Source organism: Dermacentor andersoni, chromosome 2 (assembly GCF_023375885.2).
Source record: "Dermacentor andersoni chromosome 2, qqDerAnde1_hic_scaffold, whole genome shotgun sequence".
In the NCBI taxonomy this organism is placed as follows: Eukaryota; Metazoa; Arthropoda; class Arachnida; order Ixodida; family Ixodidae; genus Dermacentor; species Dermacentor andersoni.
The window spans coordinates 72839941-72851970 of NC_092815.1; the positions used below are offsets into that span (position 1 = coordinate 72839941).

Genomic DNA, 12030 nt, shown 5'->3' on the forward strand with positions numbered 1-12030 from the left:
ATACAGTAGCAGAAAATCTGTTGCACCGCACTAGTACATGATAGAACAACTGTGCTTCAAAATAAGATGTTTGGTTCATTTTGTGAATCAACCTTAACAGTGCCCTGAAAATAACCCGACCTGAAACTAGCTCCACGGTGTGTCGATAGTACTCCTGGTAAAGGTGTTGAGTGGCTTCATTGGCAGACTGCACTCGAGTTTCCCACTCTTCGAGCTCCTTCATTGCCTCAGCTCTGACACGAGGCCCGAGCCGGCCATCATCAGCCCTAAGGCGCGATGCACGACTGCGTTCAGCTGCCAGCTCACGCAGTTCCAAGAAGGGCCCCAGCTGCAAGGTGAACTCATGGTGATGACAAGCAACATGGCACACCAAATGAACACAGCCAGTGTGCATTCATTTGACACTGGTTAATTGCACCATTTCAATAAGTTCAAAGAGGCTACCATGCTCAAATAGCCACAGGCACACTGACAAGCCACCAAGAATCCCAATCTGTTTCGGGAATTAAATTTCACAGACTGCATAGCAATGCTGTTGTTTAAGGCACAGTCACGCTGTCATTAATCGAAATAAAGTTAATCCTCTTCAATGTCAGAAAGAAGTAATACTTGTAAACGACTAATGACATCTTTCAATGGTCGCTGCAATCCTTCAAATCTGAGCAAACTGATTCTGGAGGCACTCTGTGTCATAGTAGATGTCTTGCACCAATCGAACAGCCAGCTGCTTTCTAGAACAGTGAGAGATAAGGAAGCAAAAGGTCAGGCAAATTTCCAGGCAAGTTCCACATCTTCCACCACGAACTGCATTTAGATTTCAAACATGGCAGTGATGGGAGGCATACGTGGATGATAATGGTTGTTGCCACAAACAAAGCGAGAGGCCCCCTTCACCAGCACAACCATGCAAACAAGTAGAGTCACGTGACCGAAAACCGATCAGATTTCTCAGCGGCTCTGCCCATGATAATGGGAGTGCCTCTAGGCACTCCGACATGGATTCAGGTGATTGGAAAACACCATCCGAATGTAGCCAGAGCACTCCTTATCAACCATCCAAACAATATCAGTCTTTTGGGAGCACTTCAAAGTGCTCAAAAACAACCATCTGAAAATGCCATAAGGCTGGCAGAGGTGCATAAGCCACTGGCAAATAAAGACAGCCCCAATTCAGGCTACACCACAGGCAGGGCTTCCAAAGCAACAGTAGTCGGGAAAATACAAGGGTCCATTATGGCAAATGGAAGAGGCAGCCTGCATCAGAGAATGGTTCTTCAAGAATGGAACTGATCCTAATCAAGCAGTGACCTGAATATCAGTTAAAAGCGTGGGTTTCAGACATATCCTTAACATCCAAACAATGAGGATCAAGTAGTAAAATAAACATACACAATGCCAATGAGTAAAAAGGCAGCTTCAGTTAATCTAACAGTGATTCTCAAAGCAACAGCTAGCCAGGTTTTTCACACCTTTATAACATGCACAATAGACAATGTGAATTTTGGCAGCAAAGAGTTCTGTAAGAAGCCTCCGAATGCAAGTTATGATAAAGTATGGATATGAAACTGTTCTTTTCCTTCTCCTCCTCCACCCCGCCCCTTCCTTCTTTTCAACACAGAACCTACAAGGTGGAACCCTACATCCTTAGTGATATTGAAAACCAATAAGTGGCACAAATTGTAAAGTAGCATGCGTGCTTCACATCTTTCCTTTTTTGCTTGTTCTTTGCAGACATACATATTGTTACGCGCAAAGATCATTTGTCATGCTTACGGCTGAAAGGGGCTGTTATTTTTAGGTCACAAAAGTGAGCTCAAGAGCAGCTAGTTGGTTGAAGATCTCAACGTTATCCTCTTCCTCCTCTTTCCGAATTTGGGGCCGCAAGCACTCACCAGTCTTTTTTTTTTTTTCATGTGTATATACAACATTCCTCTCGTCGCAGACAAAGCACGCCGGGCAAGTCCACCCATTTGTCTTGACGTGAACAATTTCAAGCGGGTGACATGAGCCACTTGGGTCTTGGCAGCTCTTCAACCACTCGCCGAGAGGCAAGCTATGGTATAGGAGACCTCCATGAGTCTGTTAAGAATAACAAATGGTGCATCGTAGGTGGCCGAAGGCTCTTGGCATAATCCGCATTTCTGTACAGGAGTCCACAGCCGCACTAAATCACCAGGGTGATAGGTTACCAGACGGTCGCGAATGTCGTAGCATGCTTTTGATCTGTGCTGCAATGTCAAAGTGTGTAAACAAGCAATACGACACACCTCTTCGGCAAGCAGAGGGTCTCGGCGATAGTAGGATTTTCGTGACTACAGAAAGGGAAAACAGTGTCAATTGTGTACCGGGGTGGACGTGTGTACAGCAGGAAGAAAGGGCTATAGCCGGTAACCTCGTGCTTGGCGGTGTTTAACGTATACATCATAAAAGGCAGTACATCATCCCAGTTCTTGTGGTCGTATGAAACATACATAGATAGCATGTTTATAATTGTTCAGTCGGTGCGCTCCGTAAGCCCATTCATTTCTGGATCGTATGGTGTCGATTGACGCAAGTGGGATTCACACGAATGAAGCAGCTCCTCTACGACATTCGCTGTGAATTGTCATCCATGGTTGCTGATCATCATGCAGGACGGACCACGTCAGAGGATGACACATTGCAGCAGGAGCATTGAAACATCAGTGGCAGTTAAGGAGGGCATGGCTGCAGTCTCGCAGTAGCGTGTGATCCAACAATTGCCCTTGGCTAATTTTGGAAGGGTCCATGAAGTCAATGCCCACTTATTACAAAGGCATGCTTGGAGGTGATATTGGCGGCAGGAGACCAGCTGGAGCAGTAGATGGACGTTTGTGGCACTGACACTGCATGCAGCTGGCCACATACGTCTCAACAGACTGTTGTATTCCAGGCCAATAAAAGCGTTCCTTAAGCTCAGAGAACATCCTTGCCAAACCTAAATGGCCAAACGTAGGGTCGTAGTGCATAGCACTAAGAACTGCTGTGCGAAGGCGCTCCGGCACCACTAGGAGAAAATGTACTCTGGTACTGGAAAAGTTCTTCTTATACAAGAGTCGATCACCACACAAAAATGGTGTACTGCTGTAGAGGAGGTTGTAGCGGAGAAAAGCGGTGTTAATTTAGTGTTCTTTAGCTGTTCAGCTTTGAAATTGTCAAAATGTGGAAAATTCGGCGACACAGACACCACAAGGTGATCAAAGTCGTCGGCGTCACAGTCCACAGTGCCAAGTGGCATGTGCGAGAGGCAGTCTGTGTCAACATGTCATCGACCAACATATATGCTTTGGCTTCTCAAGGCAAATAAAACAGTTGTTTAGTTTGTGCATCATCTCTTCCATGATTGAGTTTTCTTATTGTGTATCTTGTTAGAACTATGCTGCTCAATGTCACATCGATAGCCTACGCGCAACCCTTTATTTAAATCCAATAACACTGAAGAAAATTCCAGGTGATGTCAAGGTCCTTATCTCACAGATGAAAATACAATTATGAGTGCAGCAGCAATGCCTTTCCAGACATCTTCCTGTACTCAACTTACCAAATTGTTGCACTGCGTTTGTTACACGGAAATAAAAACAAGATCACCACATATACTAACTAGCGTGGAAAGTGATACAGTATATAAGCAGGAGGAAAGCAGGAAGACACATACATGCCTGCCAAGCTGTATTATATACTATGATTGCAGCCAAATAATAATACAATTTGACGAAAAATACTAAAGGTCAATTTAATGGAAAAAATATTTCACTCTTCATTCAAAACTGTCTCAACCAAAAATAAACATTTTAAGCAGACACTGCAGAAGTGGTAGGTGAACTCAAAGATTAGTCATGTTGAAAGCGGGCATCACAAACAGGCTTTTGCGAGCAATTCTGTCAGAAAACGTCATTAATTGGATAGAGTTTGGCATCATTGCCAGTATTACTGCTACCATCCAAACCAATGGAAAATGGTCTAAGATGGAGACAACTGAGAACATTGCTTTTAACTTGATCAGCCATTGCCTTCACAATAGCAGCACTATTGGTGTGGGCACATGCATAGTTCTATGCTTCTATTTATCTGGGGAACATTTCTCAGAACAGATCGCTGGCATGCTCAGTCGCAGCAAAGGAAATGGTATGCTTTATAAAGAACGCCTTAAAGAGGCACTTGGCTTTAGTTGCAGAATGATCTGCCCTTGAAGAAAAACGCCACCCAACTTTTTTGTTGTTCTCAACAACTTTGGCAACATCCTTGTGATTCCTTGTATTTAGGTGAACGACGATATCCCATTAACCAGCATAGGAAATAATAATGTTGCGATGGCACAGACTGCAAAACACATACTTCTTCCCCTTGCACAATTCCTGAACGCATGACAACTCTCTGGCCTGACTTGAAATAAACACTTGAAAGTGCCTCTTTTCCAGCCTCGTGCAAAGTTCTGCGACCGCACCATTGCACATGAAGCACCTTATGAACAAAGAAGCACAGCATGAAACTACCAAAACGCTCACATGGTGCCATGCATAGCACACAGAGAGAGCAATGTCTTATGACAATATGAAGTCCGGAGGTGAATGAGCACCTCGACTGCCTGCACTGAAATGTGAATGGGCTAAAGTTAGTTCGAAGGAGGAGAACATTTTTATTCTTTCAGACCCGCATTTTCTGAAGTGGTGTGAAAGCAATAAAATTAAGATTATCGGTGTCATTATGACAATCGTAAAGAAGGTTAAGAAATTGAACAATTTAAGATAAAATTGTAAAAGTTGTAAGGTATGCACATGCCTCAATTTGGGTGCTCAAGGCACTCAAAACAGCTCCCAACAATCACTGCTCACTTTTGGACCAACAACTGTAAACTATTCCATACAATTCTTCTATGCAACCAAGCAGTTTGTGCAGTAAGTTGTGCAGCAACACTCACCTGGAAATTATAGAGCTCAGCCAAAGCAATAGAAATGTTGGCCACTACCTGGTCCTCCAGAGCGTACACCGTTGACAGCTCCAACATAGTCTCGGAGCGTGACCGGAGTGACAGTATCTCATTCAAGTCATCATAGGCACGCTTCAGAGTACGCTCCAGACCACGTAGTCTCAACTCCTGCATCCAGATCGGCAACAAACATACACTTTTGCTCTGACTTGTTCAGATACCTTGTGACAGCCCATATGTCATCACACTGGGTACGTAATAACTGACAGGGTTTTAAGTACAAAAATTGCACAGCAAGCTGTGGTGACGGGCTTCAGACTAATTTTGACCACCCCTCATTCTCAAGCTGGCACCCAAGCCTAAGTAAACAAGAGATTTAGCATTCTGTCCTCATCAGAATATAGCTGACATGTAAAAGCACACAGTGGGAGCTATTTGGAAATGCACAGCAATAGGTGTCAGGTTCTGTTACCACCGTCTCATAATGCATGCGGGTGCATAGGCACCTTGGAGTGCTGGAACTGAAAGTACTCAAAAGAGGTGGGGGCGCTGTTTTATTTTTATTTTTACTGGAATCCTTCATTAATAGCGACTCTACAATTTCTATCATTTCAGGCAAATACGGTAAGACAAAATGTCAAATTTGGTGACACTAAACCCCATACTCTTAAACACGCCACAACTCAAAGCTCTTTCTTGACTCCACATAGTGAAGCACAGTGCGACCCTTCAACTGAAGAAAATTCTGTACTTCAATAATGCTCCTCAGAAATTTCTATGAGGACAAGTTGCTTGAAAAAAGCACCTCTGGTATGGTGCACTTGTGTATTTGCCACGGACACCTGGCTACATAAATATTACTCAAGAATTGCCTCAAGAATTGCTCAAGAAAAACAGCCCATATGTCATCACACTGGGTACGTAATAACTGACAGGGTTTTAAGTACAAAAATTGCACAGCAAGCTGTGGTGACGGGCTTCAGACTAATTTTGACCACCCCTCATTCTCAAGCTGGCACCCAAGCCTAAGTAAACAAGAGATTTAGCATTCTGTCCTCATCAGAATATAGCTGACATGTAAAAGCACACAGTGGGAGCTATTTGGAAATGCACAGCAATAGGTGTCAGGTTCTGTTACCACCGTCTCATAATGCATGCGGGTGCATAGGCACCTTGGAGTGCTGGAACTGAAAGTACTCAAAAGAGGTGGGGGCGCTGTTTTATTTTTATTTTTACTGGAATCCTTCATTAATAGCGACTCTACAATTTCTATCATTTCAGGCAAATACGGTAAGACAAAATGTCAAATTTGGTGACACTAAACCCCATACTCTTAAACACGCCACAACTCAAAGCTCTTTCTTGACTCCACATAGTGAAGCACAGTGCGACCCTTCAACTGAAGAAAATTCTGTACTTCAATAATGCTCCTCAGAAATTTCTATGAGGACAAGTTGCTTGAAAAAAGCACCTCTGGTATGGTGCACTTGTGTATTTGCCACGGACACCTGGCTACATAAATATTACTCAAGAATTGCCTCAAGAATTGCTCAAGAAATACAGTAACCGCTTTAGTCAAGGGGTGGCACTGCCATCAACTTTCTTTAGTCAAGGTAAAATGTTGAGTAAAGAAACACTGCAGAGAATGAGAGCTTCTCACTATCATTCCTTTACCTGAACATCTTCCTCATAATCAGTCAAGTAGTCTTCTTCACCAAACACCACAGCAAAGAGCAACCTCTTCCCTGTTGCATCAAGCGCCTGCTTAAAATAGTACTCCAGCTCCCTGCACACTTTGTCTTCAACAGATGGATCCAGTGTTTCAAGCACCCCGTTCTTCTTTGAGAAGAACCCTAAAAAGCTTCGAGACCCTTTTGTTTGTGGTCCACTCAGTGGGAAAGCATTCTCAAGTGCAGGGCACATGAGCAAGAGCTGCCTGTGAATGTCACGCAGGGCATCCGAGGAAAGTAGCACAGCACGTGCGGCACCGTTGTCCCTGTCACAAGCATGACGCTCGCCTTCTGAGTAGCTGACTGCAAACTGACACTCCACACGGTTGAAGGCGACAATGAAGCGCGACAAGCTGTGCTTGGGAACATCCACAGGATCAAAGAGGTTCTCTCGGATGGCCACCCATCCATCAAGGCTGTCTTGGCGTTCGCCCATAGTCCTGCATTCAAACCACATAAGCGCTCTGTACGTGAAGCCAGTTGCACATGTTGGAGGGACACAAATTACCACATATATACAGGTGAAATAGACCAGATGAGTGCCACTTTACATATTTGTGCCGCTCTTCTAGTTAGCTATGTTTCACCAGCTAGCCTAACAAGGTCTTTTGATACAGTTCTGCAGTAGCTCACAAAGTGCCCCCTTAAAGGGCCACTCAACAAGTTTGGCCATCTTCAACAGACAAGTGCAGCACATAGTTCACTCACTGATGATCATGTCTGCAAAGTACAACACCACTAAGTGCTGCGAAAAGCTGGAATTTCAAACCAAACGTCGCACACCTTCCCTCTTGAAGAAGCGCCACTCCTAGACAGATAGTCAGGGTAACATGTACAAATGCCATGACGTAATACACAGTCCTATATGTCACTCACCATGGCACATTTAGTAAATCAGCGAATGTGGCACACGCAACACCACCACCGAAAATCCACCACGCCACAAAATGAAGAGAAAAAAAAAAAGAGGTGGGGCTCGTTACATGAACCTGATGCATGCCCTCGGCTCCGGAATGGGAGAAGGCAGGGAAGGATAGTCGCTTTAGACACTACTCGAGGTAGAGGGAGAGACTGTCTCTGTTGGCAGTCGCACCCACTTCCTGGTGGTATGGTAACAGGACAGTTAATTTCTTCTATCTTTTTCAATAACAAAGTGATTTGAAAATTTTTTTCTGTAAAACAATCCCTATATGGCGTTTTAGAGCTTCCAAGGTATAAAATTTGCAATAGGGCCTGATGAGGGTCCCTTTAATGGCCAGCATATGCAATGTGCAATAACCAAGTTGACATTGTGTAATTACTCCTGGCTCCAAACATGCAGACTGAAGGAATGGTTAATTGATCAATGGATTAATCTATTTACTTATTTATGTTTAACATACAAAAGAAACATGGGGGCTATATGAGAGATGCCACAGTAGAATGCTCCAAATTAATTTTGGCCACCTAATAACATGGATCTAATGGGCAGTACACAAGCATTCTTGCATTTCACCCCAATCAAAATGTGGCCACTACAGTGGGTGAAGTCACTTGGTAAACAGCTTCAAACTTCTGGAAAAGTACATTTTCTTTCTGTATTGCACAACATTGCTGCTTGTGTCATGCATCATATGCTGGTGTGCATCTGTCACACCCACTATGTTAAACTTTAACATGAGTAAGTGTATGATTTAACATAACACAAGCAAAATTATATAAAATATGCATAAGACATGTTTTAACTTAAAAGTTTCCATGCAGCAATGCGCACTTAATAAATGAGAGACAAGCAATTATATATCACTGGCATTCTAAATTCCTCTTAAAGATATTTTCCGAACAGCGACTGCATTTTTGGCCCCTTAAATAAGTAAAGAAGGTGCTGAAAACATCTCTCATTGCACAATTTTTGATGAGAAATGATTAAGGTTGCAATTTCTATGCTTGTTCAATGAAAATATATATGTAGTTGCACTGAATAATTAGGACTTGGTAATGGCTCGGCGATTGCACACGACGCTTACACACATCAAGAAATAAATATAACGGTATATCTACACCAAATTAATTCAACCAGCACCATGACTGGCTGCAGACACCTCGGGGCGTTTATATTTATCTACAAATCAACACCGAGTAACAGAACTTGCGAAAACGCAAGCAAACGCAGTAAACACTGGCACAGTGCTGCACTTTATTTCTTCTTTTTTTTTCCGTTGCTTATTTCAAACGGTAGCAGTCACGCTGCGAAGTCGTCGAGTCCCTATGCGTCTGCATTGAACTCAGCTGGGAGTGTCATGCTGCACATTTTGAGTAATGCGTAAACAACCGACGTTCAACAAGTACTTTTACCGGCGTCTATCGCGCACGCGACATCACGTCACCGCTTCGCTATGTGGGTCGCTATCCGTTCCGTGCAGAGCCGTCATAATTACTACCGTAGCTCTCCGGGTGATGAGTGCCGGCAGGTTTCACCCGAGCTGTCTGTTTTGCTCGCGACGGCGCGTCATATGGGTGCAGTGGGCTTGCAACTGCGTGCGGCCTAACGAAAAAGAATAAAAAGATAAAGTGCGACGTTTCGAGCAACAAAATAAAGCCGATGTGCTCGGCCAGAGATGACCCGCGCGCCCGCTCCGAAAAACCAGTTCTAAAATTTGAGAACTTCCTTCATGGATTTCTTTCTTTTCTGTGCATGTGTGTATGTGTGTGTGTAGAGCGCATTCGTTTCTTTTCGGATGAGCACTGACCCTAAACTCCCTCAGCAAGCAATCGTCACACTAAGGACGAGCAAAAATAAGCGCTCTTTATTTGCACACGTTAGACGCGGATGACGGAACACACAAGTTTACACGAAACGCCAAAAGCGAAACTGCCTTTTCTTCAACCTGAACAATTAAACGTCTCCGCATAATTACGCCAGAGATGTTTGCAGGGCAGGTTGTACTCACGATACAGTTTTTTTGTAACATTCATCAGTCAAAGGGAAAGTCAACATTGCGATTGTTTGTCTTCGCAACAGCCGGTTAGCGGCATATGCATGAGAGATAATCACAGCCCACGCTGCGATTATCAGTACACGCCTACTTTAGAAAAGTGCGCAACACATGCAAAACCAGTGGACCATCAATCCTTTTAGAAGAACGTCTAATAATATGCGTTGTAAGATTAAAGGTAAAGTTAGTGCGCGGAACTTACATTGACACGAGTCTTCTGCTTCACGAGCTGCAGGCGCTTGCTAGTGGAAACTTTTTGCGCAGCATAGCACTTTTTCCGCAGAAACACAATCGTTTATACAGCGTCCGCTTCCCTAGGGCATGTGTGCGATACCTTTTATTATCCGATTGAGAATTCAATCAAAAGGCAACACACTTGACCCACACACACACACACACACAGCCAAGCAAAAGCTTTCGATGTTACTTCAATCACCTGAAGTCAAAGTTAAGTCTCTCACCAGACCTCGTCCATCACAAAAAATTCGACTGCTCGTTGAGAGGGCGCTCTAGGTTGCACGCTGGCTGAACTACACCATAGCTAAATCCTAAGTGGTGAGATTGCACAAATAAAAAAATTATAAACAATAATTATTTTAGGTAACTATAGTTCATAACAAAATCTAACTATGTTATATTTATTTTTGATCACTTTAGAAACATAAAACATTAGTTCTGGTTTTGTTTTTATGCTCACAAGGGAAGCGCTTTTTACTGTTTGGTTATTTGTTTCAACCTCAATACACAAAATGTCGCTTGACTTCTACTACAATGCACTAGATACGAAAAGCGGGTCCTGTGCGGGCTCGCCGCTGAGGCGTTTTTTTACTTTTTGAAATATTGTTGACGGCACCGTTCCCGTACTTTAACTGAATGAACGGCCCTTCGCACCGGCCGGACGCGCGTTACGTCGGAGACCTACCGCAGCGGCACGAAGCTTGCACAAGCGTTTCACACTGCTGTATCTGTTTTGTTGCTCGCTGGCGGAAAGAATTATTGTATTCCACACCGGCGTGTTGTAAAGCAAATGGAGAAAGAGCTTACGGAAATAGCGCAAGCGACACAAACTCGGCCCGCGAGCGCTCACCGCAACCAATGGGCACAGCCGAAACAGTCGGAGCGATATGGCGACGGCGTCGTCGCCGAAATTTCAGCGTTTTAAGCATGAAATGCTTTTAGCTCCTGTTGTCGGCGACCTTTAAGTGACCTTGAGCCAGAAGTTACAAGATAAAAAAATGTTACTTCCGAGTGCTTCACAGAGCAACGCTGCGACACATGCTCTGGGAGTGTGCCGGCAACAACGGTAATCAAAGCAGCTCCGTTGGCGACGCGTCCAGAATCGCGGCTGTTGCCAGAGTAGGAGAAGGCTCGAGCTCCGTTCTTCCCGACACCGCCCCGGATGCGGGAGCCGCCGGGGACCTTCTCCGTAGGCGTCGCCGCCGCTGGGAGGCGGCTATCAGAAGTTCAGAGCTGGCAGACCAGCTCTGGGCCGTCCGGCAAGCCAAAGATGCCGCTCGAGTCCAAGAACTTCGAGCCGTCACCTGAGGCCACCAAATCAAGAACTGCCGGACTATTCTTTACTGAAGTTTCTTCTTCTTCTTCCGAGTGCTTCCTAATGTTTGTCCACAACATCAATCAAGCTGTAACTTCTAGTACGCCCAAGTTTTATTAGTAATTTCCAATAGCGACGTTCAAAAGGCAGACAGAGGGCATCATAAATTTCATTGTCATCTTTCGGAGCTGAGTACTGTTTTTTTTGAACGCCAGCGGTAGGGTGGCTAGCTACCAGCGGTCCGTGAGTTCCGCGGCGTGGGCTTTGCGTCGCCTCGAGAGATGGCGCCACGCAGCCTTCAGGAGCTTCTACCCAACGTTTTTAGATTTCTACCCGCCGCGGTGGCTTAGCGGTTATGATGTTTCACTTCTAAGAGCGAGGTTGCGGGATCAAATCCCTGCCGCAGCAACCGCATTTCGATGGAGGCGAAATGCAAAAACACCCGTGTCTCGTGCACTGGGTGCAAGTTAAAGATCCCGTGGTGGTCAAAATGAATCCGGAGTCCCCCACTACGATATGCCCCATAATCAAATCGTGGTTTTGGCACGTAAAACACCTGAATGCAATTCATTCGTCTTCTATAGATGGACAGTGCGCTGTCTGCCTGTCGTGCGGCCTTCAGCCGGTTTTCTTTTAGCTGGGCAGCGTCCATATGGACCAATGCACAGTATAGCGTGGTGCGGTGTGCCGTTGCGAACATGCACTAGGCCCATTTTACGATTGTGGCTAGTATAATCTCCAACCAATCTGCTTTGCCGGTTGCCGTTTCATGCTTACGTCTGCTCTCGATTACGGAAGAGCCAGCAATTTATTTATTTTTGTTTATCA

General features: G+C 44.7%; 1 protein-coding gene across 1 annotated transcript in view; it reads right to left on the minus strand.

Annotated features, from left to right (window-relative positions):
• The window catches only part of LOC126541857 (junction-mediating and -regulatory protein-like), a 42657-nt gene extending 32536 nt beyond the window's left edge, over window positions 1-10121 (minus strand). Inside the window, exons 1-4 of the mRNA XM_050188799.3 lie at window positions 9853-10121; window positions 6620-7115; window positions 4937-5113; window positions 121-328 (exon numbers count right to left, since the gene is read on the minus strand). Coding sequence (XP_050044756.1) covers window positions 121-328; window positions 4937-5113; window positions 6620-7115; window positions 9853-9854 — 883 coding nt within the window. The 5' untranslated portion in view covers window positions 9855-10121. The remainder of the gene's footprint in view (window positions 1-120; window positions 329-4936; window positions 5114-6619; window positions 7116-9852) is intronic.
• Between the last annotated feature and the right edge of the window lie 1909 nt (window positions 10122-12030).